The sequence below is a fragment of the Microtus oregoni genome, unplaced genomic scaffold (assembly GCF_018167655.1).
Source record: "Microtus oregoni isolate MIOR12 unplaced genomic scaffold, Mior012 000029F_ref0000214, whole genome shotgun sequence".
NCBI lineage: Eukaryota > Metazoa > Chordata > Mammalia > Rodentia > Cricetidae > Microtus > Microtus oregoni.
In genome coordinates, this window is record NW_024543088.1 from 4,400,035 (window position 1) to 4,421,997 (window position 21,963).

General features: G+C 48.3%; 1 protein-coding gene across 1 annotated transcript; it reads right to left on the bottom strand.

Annotated features, from left to right (window-relative positions):
• Positions 1 to 704: 704 nt before the first annotated feature.
• On the bottom strand, positions 705 to 6,440 carry LOC121465139 (oncomodulin). Its single transcript, XM_041678324.1, has 4 exons — positions 6,380 to 6,440; positions 5,194 to 5,326; positions 4,587 to 4,696; positions 705 to 730 (listed from the first exon to the last, which is right to left on the bottom strand). Exons 1-4 carry the CDS (start codon positions 6,438 to 6,440, stop codon positions 705 to 707), a joined length of 330 nt encoding a protein of 109 aa, XP_041534258.1.
• Positions 6,441 to 21,963: the final 15,523 nt, after the last annotated feature.

A 21,963-nucleotide genomic window follows, 5' to 3' on the forward strand; every position in this document is an offset into this window, starting at 1 on the left:
TGGTCTCTCATAGGGAGCTCCAGGCCAGCCAGGGCTATATTTTGAAATCCTATCACAAAGTAAAACAAAACAGAAACCTCTCGTGGTTAGTATTTTCAGCTTGGCAGGATCTAGAATCACCAAGGAAACAAACCTCTGGACACATCTGTGAGGAATTATCTAGGTTAGGTTAATTAAATAAAGTGAGAACATCCACCATAAATGTGGGTGGTCCCATCCCCTGGACCGGGGTCCCAGACCAAAGGAAAAGGAGAAGGTGAGGTGGGCACCCACGAACATCCATTCCTGCTTCCGGACCAAAGAGGCAATGTGACCAGCTGCCTCCTTATCCGGCCACCATGATGGACTGTCCCTTCCAACTGCGAGCCACAGTAAGTCCGTCCTTCCTGGAGTCGTGTTTGAAAGACATTTTGTCACAGCACACATCAGCCAATGATGAGAACTGATTTTATTGGGTGATTTTTTCAAAGGCATTGCCTGCTAGGGGAGCTTACAGAAGTCATCAGGGCCTACCCACCACCAGCAAAGAATAAAGAGCCACAGACCACTGCATTTCCTCAAGCAAGGAGCACATTGCAGAAGCGCTTGGGGGAGGGGGACTCAGGACATTAGTTCAGGATAGGTTGGGGAGCTTCCTGGGCCCGGGGCTTTGGAGACCTTCTGGCAGAATGCCCCTTCCACTCTTTTCTCCACAGACTTGGGCTTTAAGAATGCACCATTTCCTGGAATTCTAGAAAGGAAGAGGAGAGAACAGACTCAGTGTTTGGCATGGGTGCTGTCACCTGGAGAGTTTTGAAGAGAGGAAAAAAATGAAACAAATTCTCGGAGAAGCATGGTCCAATTCAGGACAAGCCTGGAAGACACCATGAGTACCAGTGAGAATGGGGGTCTGCAGCACCCCATCCTGCCTTCTGCATTCATTTTTAGGTAGGGTCTCCCTGGGCAGCTCCAGCTGGTCTCAAATTGCCTCAGTCTCTGAAGTGCTGATGTTGTCGGTGCTTGCTGAATGTCTAGTTTGCTGCACATAATTTTCTGAGACAGTGTCTAATGTAGACCACTGAGCTCAAGCTTTCGGTAGAGCCAAGGATAATCTTGAACCACATATCTACTTATCCCTCGGCTTCCACATTGCAGGTGTGGGGTTGCAAGCCTGTGCAGCAACATGCACTGTTTTCTTGGCATAGTCTATATGTGTGCATGTACGCATATATGTGCCAGTGTGTGGGATGTGTATGTGTGCGTGTGTGGATGCACATGTATAGTCATGGGTGGAAGCCAACGGCTGACCTCAGGAGCCCTCCTCAATTCCTCAATTGCTTCCCACCATATGTATTGAGGTGGGGCCTCTCGCGTGAACCCAGAACTTACTGATCCATCTAATCTAGCTTGCCAAGGCCCCAGGAATCCCTGTCCCCCCACTTCTCAAGTGAGGCCTGAGGTTTTACATGGGTCCTGGGAATCTGAACTTTGGTCCTTATACTTGCATGGCGGATGCTTTAGGTCTGCTGACCCATCACCCCAGCCCCGTGCATAATTGTATTTAACAAATATCGCCACATCTACGGCCCCTTGGGTTAGAGCTCAACTCAGCCATCTTTCTCCAGCAATGAAGGAATATGTAGTGACATTTTACTTGTATTTTAATAAATAGAGCTAGCCTGAGGATCAGAAGAGCAAAACAGCCAGCCACTGGCTTTTACCTCCACCTCAGTCCGAAATGGCGATCCTGCCTCCAGAAATCTCAGAATGAGACTAAGAGCTGTCTCCTCCCCTTTTATATTCCTCTCTAGTTCTAGGATTAAAGGTGTGCATCACTACCCCCTGGTTTCTATGGCAAGCTAGTGTGGCCACTGGGACTAAGGATGTGTGTCACCACTGCCTGGTCTGTAAGGCTGATGAGTACAGCTGGTTTACTTTTCTGATCTTTAGTGATCCTCAGGCAAGCTTTAGTTATTAAAATACAAATGAAATATCACATTTAGGAATTTGGTATAATCGTTCACTGTAAACATGTGGTGTGTTGTCTGACTCATCTCAGATAAACCCGGGAGGTAGACATAGTATTCAACACACTAGAACTTTTCTCAGATAAACCCGGGAGGTAGACATAGTATTCAACACACTAGAACTTTTCTCAGATAAACCCGGGAGGTAGACATAGTATTCAACACACTAGAACTTTTCTCAGATAAACCGGGAGGTAGACATAGTATTCAACACACTAGAACTTTTCTCAGATAAACCCGGGAGGTAGACATAGTATTCAACACACTAGAACTTTTCTCAGATAAACCTGGGAGGTAGACATAGTATTCAACACACTAGAACTTTTCTCAGATAAACCCAGGAGGTAGACATAGTATTCAACACACTAGAACTTTAAACAGATTTTCCTCCACTGAGCCCTACTTAGCCTTCCTCCAAAGTTTATATTACTAGAAGATGAGTTGATCATCTTTTCTGTGAGAGATAATGGTGTGTGTCTGTGTGTGTGTGTCTGTCTGTGTCTGTGTGTATGTGTGTGTGTCTGTGTGTATCTGTGTCTGTGTGTATGTATGTGTGTGTGTGTCAGTGAGTATCTGTCTCTCTCTCTCTCTCTCTCTCTCTCTCTCTCTCTCTCTCTCAGTTTGTGTGTGTGGTATATATAGCTGTGAGCCCACAGAGGCCGGAGGAGGGTGGCAGGTGTCCTGCACTATCTCTATCCACCTACTTCCCTTGAGGCAGGGTCTCTCACTGAGCCTGAAGTGAACTCAAAGACAGCAAACTGCAGTGGTCCCCCTGTCTCCACTGCAGACACACTAGGGTTACAGGTCTGTGTGTGGCCATGCCTAGCTTTCTACATGGGCGCTGAGATCTGATCTCAGGTCCTCATGCCTGTGCAGGAGGCCTTCTTACCCACCTGGCATCTCTCAAGCCCTGACACTAATACACGGTGGCTGGTGCACAGTGAAATTGAAACTGTCATCTGCTCAGAATCTTTCAGGGTTGTGGCTTTTTGGAAATTAGCATTTTAAATTTGAGAAAAGGTCTTACTTCCCTAACCAAGGCTAGCCCGGGATTAATGATCTAGCCTGGCCTCACACTCCACAGCTTGCCAAACGCTGCTATTATGCAATGTGCCACCAAGCCGGGCTTCCTGCTGCTGTCTAAATGCATCAAGCTTTCTTTGTCTGAGCTGTTTTATCCAGGACCCACAAAAGCTGCGTGAACTCGTGTGGTGAATTATGATAACATATTTCAATAAGGATCAAGGGCGGGTGTGTGACATATGCCTCCAAAGTACAGAACCGGGGAGGTGGTGGCAGGAGAATCAGGAATTCAAAGTCAGTTCCAGCTACAGACGAAGTTCAAGGCCAGCTAGGGCTGTACACGAGACCCTGCCCCAGACAGCCAAATGTATGTCAGCAATTTCAGTGTTGCTAATAAGTGCCACAGCCAGGATGCCCCTGACCCGCCTCTGAGTCATCACCTAAACAATGTAGGCAGCTTGATAAAATCAAGCAGAAACAATCTTATGACATTTGAATCTAGACTCTGCATGTAGATGATGTCATGAATAGTAGCTGGCTTATTTGTTCTTTATTGTCTCTGCTGGTGCTGGTGGTGCTGGTGCTGGTGGTGTTGGTCATGGTGGTGGTATGTACATGGGGGGGGGTGAGGGTGTGTGTGTGTGAAGTGCCCATGTATATGTGTGTACATGTAGAAGATAGAAGTTAACATCATCATTGTCCTCAGTTGCTCTTCCCCCATATTTTTTGAGACAGGGTCTCTCACAGAGACCTAGGCTGACTAATTTGGGTGGGCTGGGTGGTGAGTAGGCCCCCAGGATCTGCCTGTCTCCGTGCTTCCCCCTTCACCAGGTGCTGTTATCACAGATGCATGCCATCGTGCCCAGCTTTCAACACGGCTGATGATGCGGATCTGAACTTGGGTCCTAGCCCTTGTGCAGCTAACACTGTTGACTGCCCCTCCTCCCAGTCCCTGTCCTCTGTTTAATACATGTGCTGGTTGTGTGTGTGTGTGTGTGTGTGTGTGTGTGTGTGTGTGTGTGTGTTGAGACAGAGTCGCACTCTGTAACACTGGCTGGCCTTGAGCTTCCTGTGTAGCCCAGGCTGACTTCAAACTCACTGAAATCCTCCTACCTCTGCCTCTACAGTGCCGGGATTACTGATGTCAGTGCTTGCCTTCCAGAATTATGTGTGTACATGTGGGGGTCAGAAGACAACTTTTGGAAGCTGGTTCTCTCCTCCCACCATGGAGGTGCCAGGGATTGAATTCGGGTCGCCAGACTTGGCAGCAAGAGACATTTTTCACTGAGCCATCTCAGCATCCCTATCCCAGAATCTGGGCACTGGGGGAGGGCAGTGCTGGGGACCAAATTCAGACATGCTAAGCACGTGCCAAACCCGGGAACTATATCCCCAGTGATACCACAAGTTTATGAACAGTTGGCATGCTTGCTCAATCCCATTCTGCAGACGAGAAGACTGAATTCATCAGAAGTCAGGAAAGGGGTTTATCCCAGAAGCCCCCTTGGGTACCCCCTCTGCCGATGTGTCTTACACTGCACGCAGGCGCAGACCTACCATCGGCCCCAATCTTCCCATCTCCATCATTGTCCGCTGCAGCCATCAAGGACTTGGTCTCTGACTCAGTCAGCTCTCTAGCGTCACTCTGGAACTTCTGGAGGAAAAACCTACAGCACCCCCCGCCCCCCCAAAAAGGCTGGTGGCAAGTTCCTGAAAGACCCTGTGCTCTCTGCTCCTCCCTCCCTCTCTCCCTCCCTCCCTCTCTCCCTCCCTCTTCCCCCTCCTCCCTTTCCTCCCTGTCCCCTTCCCCTTCCTTTGCCCTCTCTTCCTTCCTTCCTCGAGTCCCTGTGTCTGACAGCCACAAACATCAGACAAAGCAAGGGTGGCAGAGTATTTTCCTTTGCCATAGAAACCAATGCCAGCTGTCTATTTTTAAGAACTTTGCTAAGTTCCATTTGCCATAGGAAATCCCTTGAACTAATCACCCTTTGTATCTCGTCTCCAGCGCTACATTTAGTGCCCCATGTGGGTAAAAGCGTGACCAATTTACACTCTTTATGAAATGCAGACAAATATCCAATGCCAGCACTGGCCATGGAGAAAGTGGCGAGCACACAGGGGGTACCTTGCACCTGAGCCCCATCCAGTCATGTACCCAGCTTACTTGAGCTCATCTTCGTCCAAGTATCCACTCTGGTCATTGTCTATGAACCGGAAGACATCCTTCACTTGGCTGGCAGACATCTTAGAGAGGCCTGATGTCTGGAAGAACTTTTGTGGTTCGAAAGTGTCTGGGTCTAAAGAACAGAGAGGTTATCCTGACTCTAGGTGGCTCCCATTCTGTATTTGTGCCTGGGAGGCAGAAGCATAGGCTATTAAAGTACTTTCTTATCCTCACTTGAGCTACGTGGATGCTTAACTTTCGCTAGACTCAGAGAGCCAAGACTAGGTGGTCTGTGATGTCACCTTGTCCCCCCTGCCCCAGGTTGCCCTCTCCACTTGGTTTTGCCCACCTCCCCTGACTCTGCTCTGTGCCTTCCCCTATCTCTCCTCACCCAGCAAACTGCACACAAGTCCACAGTACCACGGCTGTGGTTGGTGGAAAACAGTGGATTCAAACAGGCTCTGGAGAATAAATACATTGACTTACTCTTGTTTGTTTGTGGCTAGCCTGGAACCCACTATATAGCTCAGGCTGACCCTTAGTATTGAGCTATAACCCCATCCTTTCTACTGAGATTTTTTTTTCCAGTACTGCAAATTGAACTCAGGACTTTGTGCTTGTGAAGCAAGCACTCTACCACTGAGCTGCATTCCCGTCCCCCGCTGACTTTTCTCCCTCTCCTTTAGTAAACACCTTTCCTCTTATGTAAACATAGCCACAAGCTCAGGTCTCAAAATTCCTATCCTGTTAGTGGTCTAACCTGCAGCAGTTCCACTAACGGATTCAGCGACTCTCTCAGCAAAGGTCACATTTTAATCCTTGCTGCTTCGCTGGAGGTGGGAATCCATGCCTGCCTCATGTCTCCCTTCAACTCTATTATGGCTTTTGCTTGTTTGACTGTTTTTGAGACAAGGATTCATGTAGTCCAGGCTGTGTAGCCAGGAATGATCTCGAACTCCTGATCCTCCTGCTCCATTTCCCTAGTGTGAGGAAGGCAGGTGTGTATCACCCGTCTTTGCCATGCTGGGATGGAACCCAGGTCTCTGTACATGCCAGGCGGGCACCCTAGCCCAGTGTGTTTATTCTGGGACGAGCTGTCACTCGTAGTCCAGGCTCCCCCGGAACTTGTTATCCTGCTTTGGCCCCCAGAGTGCCACTACGCCCTGCTCCTCCAGTCCCCCTTCACCTTGGCATTCCTGCAGGGCCGCCGCAATGTCGTCAGCACTGAGCACATCCGTGATGCTCATGTTCCACCTGGCCACACAGAACAAATGAGATGTGAGCAGTGGTGACGGGGAGATGGGCAGGGGAAGAATGCACATTCTCAGTGTCTCGCCCAACACTGTGTGTTTTCAGAATCTCAAAATATGATGAGCACCTCTTAAGTGATGGGACAGAATACCAAGCCAAACCCAGACACAGAAAATACTCCCAGCATTCTTGTCTCCATGGTTTCTCCTGAATTCACTCCAAAACTGAAGTGTGAGGGGAATCAAAAGACCAAGCTGAGCTTGGTGTGCACGCCTGTGACCCCAGCACTCAGGAGGCAGGAGGATCAAGAGTTCAAGGGCGTCCTTGGCTACATAATGAACTCCAACCCAGTCTGAGCTGCACGACCCAGGCTTTAAAGAATCTAAAACCAAATAAAAGTTATTTTCTTAAGGCCCAATCTTCTCGTAAAGATTGTGCTTACCTCATCAGCCAGCATAGGCAGCTACGAGACATTTAAACAATTCACCATGTCATAAACACAACAGCTTGGTCACACATCAGCCAGAGAATTGCAACAATGCAGACCCCCGTGAAAGACTATCCCGTGCTGCAGAAAGGCCTCCCGTGTAACAGGCAAGTTTCTGAGTGGAAAATCTACACGTCTAATACAGCGCATGTAGGGAAGGAGACCCGGGGTCTGGTAGGCCCACCGGCTACTCACCAATTTAGATTTAAAGTCAAGGGGGGGGAAGAGTTGTAGAACAAGCGACAAACAAACCCGATGGGTCTCCTCTGCCTTTTATAGGATTGAAACTGTGATCGTTACAACCTCTTAGATTTCATGTTCAAGGATCAAGTGTGTGTAGCTCGAGTGTCTTTACCTTAGTAATGAAACCGTGCTCACTCCCTCTCTCTCTTTTCTATTTATAGAAAGGTGGGGAGGAACAGCCAATTCAAAGAAAAAAAAACTCAACAAGCATTAACTAAGGTTTCAGTTCTGCAAACGAAGCTAACTGGTGAAGTGTGGAAAAGATACTGGAGACCTGCCGGGGTGGGCACTCTGTGAACTGAAGACTCCCCAGATGTTAGCAGCTGCTGTTTGGGAATGTCTGTCTTCAGTGGATGTGTGCAGATGTGTGAGGTTGACATTAGTCTAGGTGGAAAACCTCAAAAGTCAGTATCATCAAAGGCTTGGTTACATAATTGTTTCTCTCTCTCTCTCTCTCTCTCTCCCTCCCTCCCTCCCTCCCTCTCTCTCTCTCTCTCTCTTCTCTTTCTTCTTTTGTTTTGTTTGTTTGTTTGTTTTTCCAGACAGGATTTCTCTGTGTATCCCTGGCTGTCCTGAAACAGACCAGGCTGGCCTTGTCACAGCAATCCACCCACCTCTGTGTGCTGGGATTACAGGTGTGTGCCACCACTGTCCAGCACATAATTTTCCCAACATCATCTTGATTTGGACATTGCCCTGCTGAATCTGAAACCACACATGACACAAAATGTGCCCGTTTTAACTTTTGTTGTGTGACACAGTCATCTGTTCCAGGCTGATCACACACTCACACGCACCTAAGAATGACGTCGAACTTCTGAGCCTCTTGCCTCCACCTCCAGAGCAGAGGCTGGGATTCTAGTGTATCCCATCGTGCCATGCTGAGGATGGATCCCGGGCCTCCTGCCTGCTAGGCTATGCTCCACCAGCTGAGGCCCGTTCCAGACCCAACAGTTTTCCTTTTTGAAATGATATTTTCTGTGTTGTCCCAGTAAGGATGGCAATCCTGCGGATCATGGCTTCAGTTTCTTAACTCTGTGTGTGTGTGTGTGTGTGTGTGTGTGTGTGTGTGTGTGTGTCTGAGGGGGAGGAGAAAATATACGTGTGTTTACATGTTTGATGTTTGTGTGCACACACGTGTGTGCAGACAGAGGTCAATGTCCAGTATCTGTTTCGATTGCCCTCCACTTCATTTTTTGGTAGTCTCTCAGTGAACCTAGCGCCCTAGAACTTACAGCCAGACAACTCCCAGGAATCCTTGTGACCGCACCTCCCCAGTGGGGGGCGGGGCTTAGAAGTGTGCCACCACACCCAACTTTTGATGTAGGTTCTTGTCCTCATAGGTGGGTCCTCACGCTTGTGCAGCAGGGGCGTCACCCCCGAGCCATCTCCCCAAGCCTCCTCACTTCTTTGAAGTGTGCACACAGGACAGTCGAGCCAGCTGTGTGTGCTGTGCGCTAAAACTGAATAACTTGCATTCCGAAAAACTGAAGTTCTATATTTGTTGAACTTTAAGCCCTCCTGCCTCAGCCTTCTGAGTAGCTGCAATTACAGGCTTGCACCACCAAACCCGCCTCAACGTTTCCTTCTTCTTAAATGCTGGATTCAAATGGATTTGCCTGTCTTAATATATTTATTTATTTTTATTGTGTGCATAGGGGCACTTGCCTGCATGTGTAACGGTGCCCCGGAAGAGAGCATTGAATTCCCCGGAACTGAAGTTATAGACAGTCAAGAACCACTATGTGGGTACTGGCAACAGAACCCAGTTCCTCTACAAAAGTAACCAGTGCTCTTATCCACTAAGCCATCTCTCCAGGTCTCCTTTTGGATTTTTGCCTGTAATCTTAGCATAGGGGCTGGTACCACCAAACCCTGCTAAAGGTATAGCCCAGACTGGCCTCTTCAGCATCTGACTACCACTGTGTGCTGCCCGGGTCAGCAAATTTCCTGACAGAAAATGAAGGTAATGGCTGGACACTGTGGTGCATACCTGTGATCCTAAATGAGTGTGCATTGTCTGACACGGATACAGCCATGGCAAGGACCAGTGCTTCATCCCATGGGAGTGGCAGAGCCTTCCCCGGGTGAGGCTCAGGGACGGCAGAGCCTTCCCCAGGTGAGGATTTATCTGTATGTAATAACCCCGCCTATCTGTATGTAATAACTCCACCTCCCTGTTTATCTGTACGTAATAACCCCACCTCCCTGTTTATCTGTATGCAATAACCCCACTTCCTTGTTTATCTGTATGCAATAACCCCACTTCCTTGTTTATCTGTATGCAATAACCCCTCCCTATTCAACAGTTTATAATAAACATACTAACTACAGGTGTGCTGAGGCTTTTCCATCCAAGAGCCTGGGCCATGCAATCCCAGCTCTTCTGTGTCCGTGTGTCTGTCATTTCCTCATTCCCTAGTCGCCTCTGGTCGGGGATCCAGGACCCAAGCTATGCAAAATGAGGCTCATTGTGGAAAAAAGTTAGGGAAACTATCAGTGACCCATCAAGTCCTGTCTGTTTGGGCCTGACTGTTACAAAGGTTCCTGTTTGCCGTCCCAAACTGTTTGCTAGAAATAGAAACAGTGCTGGGAGAAGGGATGGGGACAGGTGGATGCTGGGGGATTGCTGGCCATTCAATGTAGCTAAACAGGCAAAATTTGGGTTCACCGAAGCCTCTGAATTGTCTGGCCTCTGCATGCACAGACAAGGATACACACACACACACATGTGCGCACACACTCATGCATGCATACATAGGGAGAAGGAGAGAGAGAGAGAGATGCATTCTTGTAATCCCAGCACTAGGGAAGTAGGACAGGAAGATCCCGGGCTCATTGGCCAATCAGTGAGTTCCAAAGTGAGAGTACTGTAAAGTGAAAAGTGATTGAGGTGGGGTGGAGTGGGGCAGGGCTTTAATCCCAGCATTTGGGAGGCAGAGGAATATTGGTCTCAGTGAGTTCCAGGCCAGCCAGAGACACAAAGTGAGACCATGTCTCATCTCAAGGGGGAAAAGTGATTGAGGCAGACACCAACGTCAGCCTCTGGCTTCCATAGGCATACACACACACACACATACACACACACAAACACACACGTCATTGATTCAGCTTGACAAAGTTAGTCCATAACAACCAACTCATCCCTAGCAACATGTTTCTTAGTTTCTTTTCCTGTTGCTATGAAAAGATACCCTAGCATATTGCTCACACTAGAGAAGTTGTTTAGCTCAGAGTTCGAGGTCACGATTGTGGCCACTATTAAATATATTCATCATGCCTTAAAAAGCCTCTGTTCAGGTGGCAATGTTTGCGTTCTCCTTGTCTGATTTGTCAGGGTATCTTTTGTCCTCTGTGTGCATGGGGTTCGGGGTGGTTTAGTTTTTGACTTGGTTTTGGTTTTTCGGGACAGGGTTTCTCTGTGTAGCCCTGGCTCCTCTGGAACTCACTGTATAGACCTGGCTGGCCTAAAGTTCAGAGATTCTCCTGCCTATGCATCCCAAGTGCTGGGATTGAAAGTGTGTGCACCCCCCCCCCCCCGCAAGCATGTGTTTTGTGTTGAGAGCAATTGTGTGTCATCTCTAAGAAACAAAAACATCTCAGTTAAAAAAAAAATCCCTTGCTTTTTAGTGGCTTTTCTAGTTAGCAGCAGCAAAGCCGACTCCTGCTACTTAATAATTGAGGCTTTTGGGTGAAGTTCTCGTTAGAATAGGTCGAAAGCATGAATGATTCACAGGTCGTGAACCGTGCTGCCCAGCTGTGCAGACACTGGCCGAGAAGCATCTTCTGCACTTACACAGAGGCTCAAGGCGTCTGGATCAGGTGACTGGGTCACAGCGAAACCAAATCTGGTTTCCGGGAGTCCCAGGTCATGGTCGATGGTATCAAACAACACCGCCTGTTACAGTTTGCAGGTCTCTTCGGGCTGAAAGATGCAATCCCCAATTCCCTCAAATTAGGGGAAATCAGACCCTAAGCTCTGTGTCCTTTCTCCCACATGGTCACCCGGTCACCAAGTCATTCCTGCCCTGCCTCATCATGTTCTAGCACCTTCTTCTTGATCAGATGAGGAGTACTTTAAATTTGATTTATTTATGCGATCAGTGGTGTGTGTGTGTGTGTGTGTGTGTGTGTGAGAGAGAGAGAGAGAGAGAGAGAGAGAGAGAGAGAAAGAGAGAAAGAGAGGGAGAGAGAGAGAGGAGGTGTGCCTGGTAGCCACTGAGTCAGAAGAGGATATCACACACACACACACACACACACACACACACACACACACACCCGCGGCTGGTTTATGCATTGTTGTGAGACACCATGTGGGTGACCTGGGGAACTGAACCCAGGTCCTCTACAAGAACAGCGCTCTTAACTCCTCAGCCATCTCTCCACACTGTTGATGGTTGTTGGTTATTGAATTGATTGGCTTAAGAGGCACCTAGGAAATCCATGGAGCATCCCTCTGGGTGTGCCTGTGAGGGGGTTTCCAAAGACAACTGGATCATCAGAGCCTTAAGAGTCCTATCCTAATAGATTGGTGGTGGTGGTGGGTGTTTGTTTCTGAGACAGGGTTTCTCTGTGTAGCCATGGCTGTCCTAGAACTCACTCTGTAGACCAGACTGGCCTCAAACTCACAGAGAACCACCTGCTTCTGCCTCCAGAGTGCTGGGATTAAAGGTGTGCCCCACCACACCTAACAGAATCAGCCATTTTTATCCCTCCCTAAATCCAGCTCTTCTGAGTCTACACTGGGTCCTTTTTTACTCAAGAGCATTCTCTCCATTTTCCCTCCACTCTTTTTTCCTACATGGTATTTTTGCCCCCAATAGATTATGCTGTAGATGACAAATGAGCAAATGAGAAGATGCTTAGCGTTACCAGTCATTAAGAGAGATACAAAATAAACCACAATGAGACACCACTACACATCAAAAGAAACAAAAGATGGTGAAGGTGAAGAAGACCAACGTCAAGTGTGAGAGCACGGAAAGACTGAAACTCTTTCTTCTGAGTGGACGAGTGTGTTACCTAAGGGACAGACTCCCTCCATTCCTTAACAAGCACCTCCTCCTCCTCCTCCTCTCCTCATTTTTGTGCAGTAACTAGGGCCTCACTAAGCTAGACAAATGCTCGACCACTGAGCCACACCCCAGCCCCTCACTGGGGGATTCTAGGCAGGTGCTCTACCACTGAGCCACATCCCCAGCCCTTTCGATTTTGAGGCAGGGTCTCGCTAAGTTGCCTTGTATTCATGATTCTTCTGTCTCAGCCCCCCCTAGTGCTGGAAAGACAAGCTTGCACTACCCAGGTTCAGCTTAACACATTTTACTTCTTGAAATGAAATTTTCTTTAGAAAACAAATTGGCAGCATCTTGAAATGTTCAAGACACAGGTATCATGTGATCCAGCTGTACCCTTCTGGCATCTTCCTTAAGGACTGAGATTCCCACAGCTTGCGTTCCTCTCATCCTGTTAAAGATCCTGCGGATGATAATATCCCGTTTGCTGTCAGTGATGACATTTGCAGGCTTCTTGCTAAGAATTCCTCAAGCAATTTCAACTAAAACCTTATACTTGCAGCTTTCCTCCGTCTCGCCCACTCGGGGTCTTTATTCAGTGTATGGATTTTTGACCAAGGGCAGAAAGTATCAGAAGATCCCAAAGCTGCTTAGATAAGTAGGAAATGCTATCGGACAAGAGAAACCAAATGCTGTAGAAGGCTGATTTTTTCATGAACAAGAAACATGAGCATCCTTGTCTCAGTTTCCAGATGGGCTGGAGGCCGTATTTGACAGAGACGCACCTGAGTTAATTAAGGAGAAATTGCCACCAAACCGAATGTCAGGAGAGAGGCTGCATCTGTGGCTCTCAGGTACCCTTTTAATATCTGTTCTCTATGGCACAGATGCCCCGGGGATCTCCTGGGGGCAGATATGGCCCCAAGACTCAGACCCGAGAAAAAAACCATCCCATTTGGCACTTTTCAAGCAATGAAGATTGGCATCAAAATTTTCAAAGAGGGGCCAGCAAGATGGCTGAATGGATAAAGACCTTTGCTGCCAACACTGCTGACTTGAGTTCAACTCCTGGGGCCCGTGTGGCAGAAAGAAAGAATCTCCAGGTGCTGTGGTGGCACCGCCTTCAATTCTAAGACTTGGGAGGCAGAGGCAGGCAAATCTCAGGGTTCAGGCCAGCCTGGTCTACATGATGAGTTCCAGGACAGCCAGGGCTACACAGAGAAACCTTGCTTCAAAAACAAACAAACAAAAACGAAAACAAAACAGAACAACAACAAAAAAACCCCAGCCCCCATGGTTTGTTTTCAGAGCATCGTGGCATATATGCCCACATCATAAAATAAATATTTTAAATTTTTAATTTTTAGAGATGGGACTGTGGCAATGGCCCAGTGGATAGCGGTGTTTGCGCTGCACCTATGAGAACAGTGGGCCTGGGTTTGAATCCCCGGCACCCACAGAAGTGTTGGGCGTGACAGAGTGTGCCCGTAATCCTAGCAGTGGGAGGCAAGCACACGTGAACCCTGATTGCTCAGTGGCCAGGGTGCCCACACACAGATGAACCCGGATTGCTCAGTGGTCAGGGTTCCCACTTGGAATGGCTGGCTTCCAGTTCATGAGAGACACTGTTTCAAAGCAGCCTGATGGGGAGCAATCGTGGAAAACACCCGATGTCTTGCTCTGGCCTCCCCACGTATGTTCATACAGTTAGTTACACGTGCATAGACATGCATAGATATTCAGTTGCATGCAACACACACAGCCACACACATGCATATGCGTGCACGCGCGCGCACGCGCATACACACACACACACACACACACACACACACACACACACACACACACACACACGGAATTCTAGAGGAAGTCAGGTGATTGTGGTAAAGCTTCAGGAGCCTTCACGTTCCAGTCTCAGCATGGCCTGGAATTGACAGAAGGTTAGTGGAACGGGACACAGCACTGCGCCTTTTCCAGCTGTCTGACCTTAGGAAACGCGTGTCTTTCCGTTTTTGTTTTGTTGTTATTGTTTTGAGACAGGCGCCAAGTATCCCAGGCTAGTCTCCAACTCTTTACGTAGGATGACCTTGAATTCCTAGCCTCCCTGCTTCCCCCTCCCAAGTGCTGAGCTACTAACCCACCCAGCTACTAAAACGCATTTCTTTCAGTCTGACCTGGGGTGGTTTCTGAAAGGCCTCAAGTTTAGAGTTCAAGGGGGACACTGAAGTGAATTGTCATTTTGGTAAGAATTTGATTAGAACAGCTATTAATATCACGGGCATATAGACAGGCAGCTGTATGAAGGGGGCTCTGACCGAGAATTCAGGTTTCGATTCCATAGGTAAGCAAACAGTATGGGGGTGTCTCTGATTAGACTTTGGGGGGTCCTCTTACAGTCTCGGTGAAGGGGGGATTTACAGCAGGGCCCTGCACCCAGAGTCTGCTTTCCGGGCAGCACCGAGAGCGGAGGGAACCAGAGAAAGGAATGTGTGATTGCAAAGATGTGAGCAACTCGGGAGGAGAGGCACCTGTAGCTGGGGTTTACCCATTCACAGAGGCAAGGGTGCACTGCCATAACAGGTCACCTTCCGGGGTCTGAGGAGTCTTCCACGGGCTCTCAGCAGGATTCCTGTCTGTCCTTGGAATAGCAGAGAGCCCAGAACCTAGAGGGCTGGGATGGACATACCTGGTTCTCTCATATGCATCAACCGAAGTCAGCAGGGACCTGAGCCAGGCTCACGGTGGCTCGCCACACACTTTCCTCTGCTGCTCTGCCCAGTTCTGGAACTCTGCAAGTTCTAGCCCCTCTGACCTGCCCAAACTCATCTCGGCACACCTCGGGAGGACGCTGGCCCTGCCTGGGCTGCCCCCTCCTCGAGTCTCAGTCTGTGAACTCTTCACCCTTCCAGTTTCCCTTCCGCTTTCGGATCCAACTCTGTGGATGTTGAAGGCAGGAGGGTGTGTTAGACTTTTCTGTAATAAATGCCCGAGAGAGGTGATATAAAAGCAGGCACGGTGGATGCGGCTCACTTGGTAGTGATTATGAATTGCATAATCCAGGGCTGGTCCAGGTCTGTAATCCGAGCACTCAGCAGACAGAGGTAGAACAGAAATCCACGGTCATCCTTGGCTCCATAGGACATTGGAGGCCAGCCTGACCTACAAGAGACCTTATGTTTAAAAGGAGGCGGGGCTGGAGATATTGGGGGGTGTTGGAGAGATGGCTTAATCTTTAATAGTGCTGGCTTCTCTTCCCGAAGACCTCGGTTCAATTCTATGCACCCACATGGAAGCTCACAACTGTCTGTAACTCCAATTCCAAGGGATCTGACGCCCTCACACCAATGCACATTAAATAAAATAAATTATATAAAAAAGTAGTAGTGCTTCCTTTATTATTATTTCTTTAATTGTATGTGTGCAGAATACTGATTTCTTGGGTAATCCTGACCCATCTCCTTTTGCCTTTTTTTGTCAGGTAAATCTCACAGCTGCCCAGAGAGGTCACCAGAGAAAGGCCAGTCAGAAAGGATCGCTGTTAACACCCCTGCAGGGCAGGGCAGCAGAGGGATCTGAGGAGAGCAGTGTGTTTCAAGTAAGACATTCCCTTCACGGAAGCAAAATTTGAAGTGAAGACAGAGTGAAGCCCTTATCAAAACAAATGTCATCACAAACAACCACATTAGATCGTCCGGTGAAGAGCCAAGGACGGAAAGACTCGGTTGCGTTCTGGGATCCGGAACAGTCTTGTTGAGTGAGGTTGAGTTATTAAATCCTTCTATTCCGAAGCTGGGCCCTCAGCTTATGTGTCTTTTTGCACTCTGGTGGGTGCAACAGTGTATATGTGTGTGTGTGGTGGTTCTTCATAGTGTGTTTTTTTTTTTATTTTTAGGCAGTTACAGGGATGGAACCCAAGGCTTTCCTTCTGCTAGGCAGGTGCTCTACCACTGAGCCACACCCCAGCCCCTCACTGGGGAATTCTAGGCAGGTGCTCTACCACTGAGCCATGTCCCCAGCCCATTAAAACATTTTGAACTGATATATAATAATCAATTCACATTGCAATATTTTGCTACTGTGTAAATCTTATTAATTAGCATATTTTTCACTTCAGACATATATCATTGTTGAGAGATATCATTAGTCTAACAAAGTTTACTGTGGAGGAAATTGAATATACTGCACTGATCTACAAATAAGATTCCCACAGTGGTAAAGCTATCCCAGCTGTGGAGAAGACTGCAGATAAATACACAGGAAAATACATCCTCACCCAAAAATAGAACTAACTTGGTTGCAGTGGCACATATCCCAAGTCCCAGAATTTAGGAGGTGGAGGAAGGAGTATCAGCAGTTCAAAGCCAGCCTCAGCTACATAGCAAGTTCAAGGCCATCCTTCATCAAATGCCATCCTACTTCAAAAAAAAAATAGGAAAGGCAGAAAGGAAGAAGGAAAGAAGGACCTTGGATCTTATTGTGACATCAAAGGGTTATTGCTGTGACATTTGTGTGGTCACAACCCCATATGTAGCATAAAAACCCAGAGACAGTGGGCTGGCTAGATGGCTCAGCGGTTAAGAGCATTGTCTGCTCTTCCAAAGGTCCTGAGTTCAATTCCCAGCTACACGCAGACAGAATATTGTATACATAATAAATAATTTTAAAAAAACCCCAGAGGCAGGGCTGGAGAGGTGGCTCAGAGGTTAAGAGCACTAACTGCTCTTCAAGAGGTTCTGAATTCAACTCCCAGGAACCACATGGTGGCTCACAACCAAGGTGCCCTCTTCTGGCCTACAGGCTTAACATGCAGATAGGACATTGTATACATAATAAATAAATAAAAATTTAAAAATATTTTTTTAAAAACAAACCCAGAGACAGATATTGGGGTTCAAGATGAAGATCAGAAAAGCAAAGCAGCCAAGCACTAGGGAGACCTTTGACTTCTACCAAATCTACAGACTGAAAGGGCGAGATCCTGTCTCCACAAATCCTCAGACTCCACACTCCACTGTGTTCCTATCTCTTCCCCTTTATAGTCCTCTCTCTGCCCAGCCATATCATTTCTGTCTCTACCTCCCTAGTGCTGGGATTAAAGGTGTGTGACTCCCAAATCCTGGGATTACAGGTTGTGCCACCACTCCTTGGCCTGTATGGCTGACTAGTGTGGCTGCTTTGCCCTCTGATCTTCAGGCAAACCTTATTTATTAAAACACAAATAATATGCCACTATACCCATATACCCCTGGCTACTACAACACTGGAGATTTAATAATACATAAATTGGAATTTCCTTTTGCTAAAGCAGACTTGTTCCAGAGAGGTAGTTTGTTTTCAGACTAAAACCAACTAACTCTTGAGAGAGATAGATACATGGCTGTTGCTTCAACTGGGTGTGTATTAAAAAATCAGCTGTGCAGGGCTCTAGGCGTGGCTGAGCTGTAACACCCTTGCCCAGAATCCCTCCATGAAGGTGTCTCAGGGCTTCTATCATTGTGATAAAACACTATGACCAAAATCAATTTGAGGAGGAAAAGGTTTATTTCTGTTTACAGTTCGGCACCATGGTCCATCAGGGAAGGAGGTCAGGGCAGGAACCTAGAGGCAGGAGCTTATGCAGAGGCCATGTAGGGGTGCTGCCTACTGGCTTGCTCCTCATGGCTTGCTCAGCCTGCTTTCTAAAGGAACCCAGAATCAACTGCCCAGGAATGGCCCTACCCACAGTAAACTGGGCCCTCCCACATCAATTATTAATTAAAGCAGTACCCCCAGACATGCCTAAAGGCCAATCTTATGGAAGAGTTTTCTCAACCAAGATTACCTCTTCCCAGGTAACATCTAGGTTTGTGTTAAACTGACAAAACCAACCAGTATAGAGGGGCGTTTTCAAATTGTATGAAAAAGAAAATTCAGCATCCTCAGTCATCAGAGAAATGCAAATCAAAACTACACCGAGGCTCCATCTCACCCCACTGAGACTTACCATCATCAGAAATCAGGAGGCTGAAGCAGGCGGTGGTGGCACACGCCTCTAATCCCAGCACTCTGGAGGCAGAGGCAGGTGGATCTCTGAGTTTGAACCCAGTGTGGACTACAAAACAAGTTCCAAGACAGCCAGAGCCACACACAGAAACCCTGCCTCAAAAAAACACTCAAACAAACAAACAAACAAACCCAGGAGGAGCACTTGATGTGTAATCGTGAAGACTGGAGTTTGGGTCTCAGCACCCATGTGTCCAGTTGAGTTTCCAGAACATGCCCGTGGGCCAGCTCCAAAGGGGTGGGGATAGGAGGGTCCCTGGGACCAGCCTAGCTAAGAAAGCACAGTTATGCCTCCAGATTCAGGAATAGACCCTTTCTGAAAGCAAATAGGTGGAGAATGGTAGGAGAACTCACGATGTCCTCTTCTGGCTTCTGAGAGCACACAGGCACATGCACACACCCACACATACATACATGCACACACCCACACATACATGCGCACACCCACACATACATGTGCACACCCACACATACATGCGCACACCCACACATACATGTACACACCCACACATACATACATGCACACATCCACACATACATGTGCACACCCACACATACATGCGCACGTGCACCCACACATACATGCACACACCCACACATACATGCGCACACCCACACATACATGCGCACACCCACACATACATGCGCACACCCACACATACATGTGCACACCCACACATACATGCGCACAACCACACATACATGCGCACACCCACACACACATGTGCACACCCACACATACATGCACACACCCACACATACATGTGCACACCCACACATACACGCGCACACACACATGTACACACACATGTATACACCCACACATACATGCACACACCCACACATACATGCGCACACCCACACAGACATGCCCACACCCACACATACATGTGCACACGTCCTCACACCTCACACACACGGCAGATAAATCATAAAGAGGATGACGGGGGACCGGAGAGGTGGTTCGTTGGTTAAGAATGCTTGTTTCTCTTGCAGAGGACCCAGGTGTGGTTCCCAGCACCCACAATTGTGTCTCACAACTACCTGTAATTCCACTTCCCAGAAAGGGGGGGGGGGACCAATAAAATAAAATTGAGATAGTGTCTCACTCTGTAGGCCTGGCTAACCCAGAACTTGCTATGTAAAACGGGCTTGCCTCAAACTCAGAACCATTACTTCTGACTCAACGTCTTTCTTTTCTTTTCTTTCCTTTTTTTTTTTTTTTTTTTTTTTTAGAAATCAAACAAGAAGCCAGATATTATGGCTCAAACCTACAATCTCAGTCCTTAAGAGGACGAGAATTTCTTGAGACCGGAAGTTTGAATCCAGCCTGGGCAGTAAAGCGGGCCCCTGTATCAGAAAAACAAAAATATTAACACGTGGGGATGCTTTTTTCCTGTACGGTTGGTTTTGCCATCAAATCCCAAAGAAAGGGAGCAGCCCTCACCGGGTCCACCAGGGAGCGCAATTGTCACGGCGCTGAGTCCTGACTAATGGGTCTCGCGCCTTTGCTCGGCAGTACCCGGTTTCCCCTTTTCTTCCGGAGGCTCCAGCCTTCTCCTCTCACCCATTTTTTACCCAGTGATCTCAAGCCCTTCTGTCACTACCTCACCCAAGAACAATAAACTCCTATCCAGGCCGGATCGTCTTGTGGAATTTTTGTGCCTGTCTCTCCAAGAGTTAAGTTCCTTTTGCTGGTATTTTGGCCCGTCAGGTTGACACAATTACATGACCTAAATGATTTCCTGCTGTCGCTAATACCATGTCCTAGTTCCCTCTGGAGAGCTCTTAGGAGGGTCAGGTGGGATCACATGTAGAAAGTGTCTTATATACCCAATCTGGGGGCTGGCGCGCTCAGCCGCTAAGCACTGGCTGTTCCTACAGAGGACCGAGTTTGTTTTCCAGCACCCACATCTGGTAGCTCACGACCGTCTGCCACACCAGTTCCCATGGATCCAACCTCCTTAAACATCCCGTACTCCCAGCACTCTGGAGGTGGAGACAGGGATCCCCAGACCAGTCTGCTAGCCAGACAAGGCTACCCAGCAAGTTCTAGGTTCAGATGTCTCGGTATAAAAGATGGAGAGTGACCCGCAAAGATACCTGATGTCGGCCACTGGCCTCCATACAGGGCCACAACATCACACACACACACACATGTGCCCATAAATACACATATACACCGTACCCGCCACACACACACGTACCCATAAACATACGTATCCATACCCACCACACACATACACCATACACCCAACACACACATGAAAATGTCCTTTTCAGTCAGAGCACACTTCGTGAATCAGTTTTCCAGCAGAGGTCATGCATGTATAGGGCCCCGGGCTGATAAACCTTCTGGGCATAGGGCCCCGAAGGCCCTGTGGGGCTCATGAAACTCCATTCATAGATGTTTGTCCAGCCTGAATGTGGGTTCTGTGCCACCAAATATTCCAGTTTTGCTGGAGAATATGGATATGTGATTTTTTTTTCTCTTTATAGAAATCTCCAGATGCTTCGGCATTGGCAGCTTGTTTTAGATTTTCCTAGCTCTGTGCACACAACCAGTCTACACTCTACACTGATAGCCACCGGAGGGCGCCCTTTTGAACCTCTGGTGGCATCTCAAAGGCTAACAGGACACCCATCATGAGAATGGCCTCTTTGTGTGTGTGTGTGTGTGTGTACATGTCAAGTACATATGTGTCACATGTCGATGTCTAGTGTCTTCCTCTATCATGGACCACTTATTTTGTGAACAGGGTCTCTGGCTGAACCCGAGACTCACCAGTTCGGTGACACTGGCTGGCCTGTGGAGCCCCAAGCATGCCATTGTCTGCACCTCCCCGCACTGAGGTCACAAGTGTGTGCTACCAGGCTCTTTTTTTAAAAATGTGTTTATCTATGCGTGTGTTTGTGTGAGTGCATACGGTGTGCGCACGGGTACCCGGGGAGGCCAGAAGAGGGTGTTGCGAGCACAGGAAGCGGTCTTGACTTCTGCGCCGTGTCTCCGGCCGCATGCTCCGCTCTTTTACCTGGACACCGGAGCCCAAACTCAGAGCCCCATGCTTACATGGCAAGTACTCTACAACTCGGCGATCTCCTCAGTTCCTCCTGGAAGATCGTAAAAAATAGTTAAAGTTCATTTGTGTGTGGTGGGGGGCACACATGTCATGGCACCCTTGGGAGGATGAAAGGACAAGGGTCCCTTGGAACTCACATGGTGGGAGTCGGTTCTCTCTTATTATGTGGGCTCTGGGGCTTGGACGTGGGTCATCAGGCCTGGTGGCAAACTCTTTTACCTCCTTTGCCATCTCATCTGCCCATGGCCTTCTTTTACCAAAGCAGTAGAAGCATCAATAACATCCACAAATCCTCCACAGCAGGTTCACAAACAGGAGCATCCTGGCATTCCTCCCTCTGTCTCCATGCCGGCACTGCGAATTCAGAGAGAGTACCCAGGAGATGCCAGCTCATTATACCCCACCCATCCAGACATCACTGTCCTGTGCCTGGTGACCTGGCCCCTTGGTCTCCGGAGCAGGCTCGTCCTTGCAGCTCAGTTAACAAGAGCCCTGGATGCTGGCATTAGGTGGGGTTTGAAAGTCGCTGAGGCTCAGCTCTTCACACCCACCCAGTGAGTGTGATCGCGGCTGCAGGAGCTAAAATAGCTGTGCTTGGCAGGGGCCCACCTAAGGTGACGAAATGGGACTTCACATGCCCGGCTGAGGTGTATGT

Bases quoted from the DNA above. Each gene is read 5' to 3' on its own strand.
- LOC121465139 (XM_041678324.1), bottom strand. From the start codon at position 6,440: ATGAGCATCACGGATGTGCTCAGTGCTGACGACATTGCGGCGGCCCTG. The intron at 5,327-6,379 runs GTGAAGGGGGAC...TCTGTTCTTTAG, and splicing joins GGCCCTGCAGGAATGCCAAG to ACCCAGACACTTTCGAACCA. The intron at 731-4,586 runs GTAGGTCTGCGC...CTTCCTTTCTAG, and splicing joins TGGGAAGATTGGGGCCGATG to AATTCCAGGAAATGGTGCAT.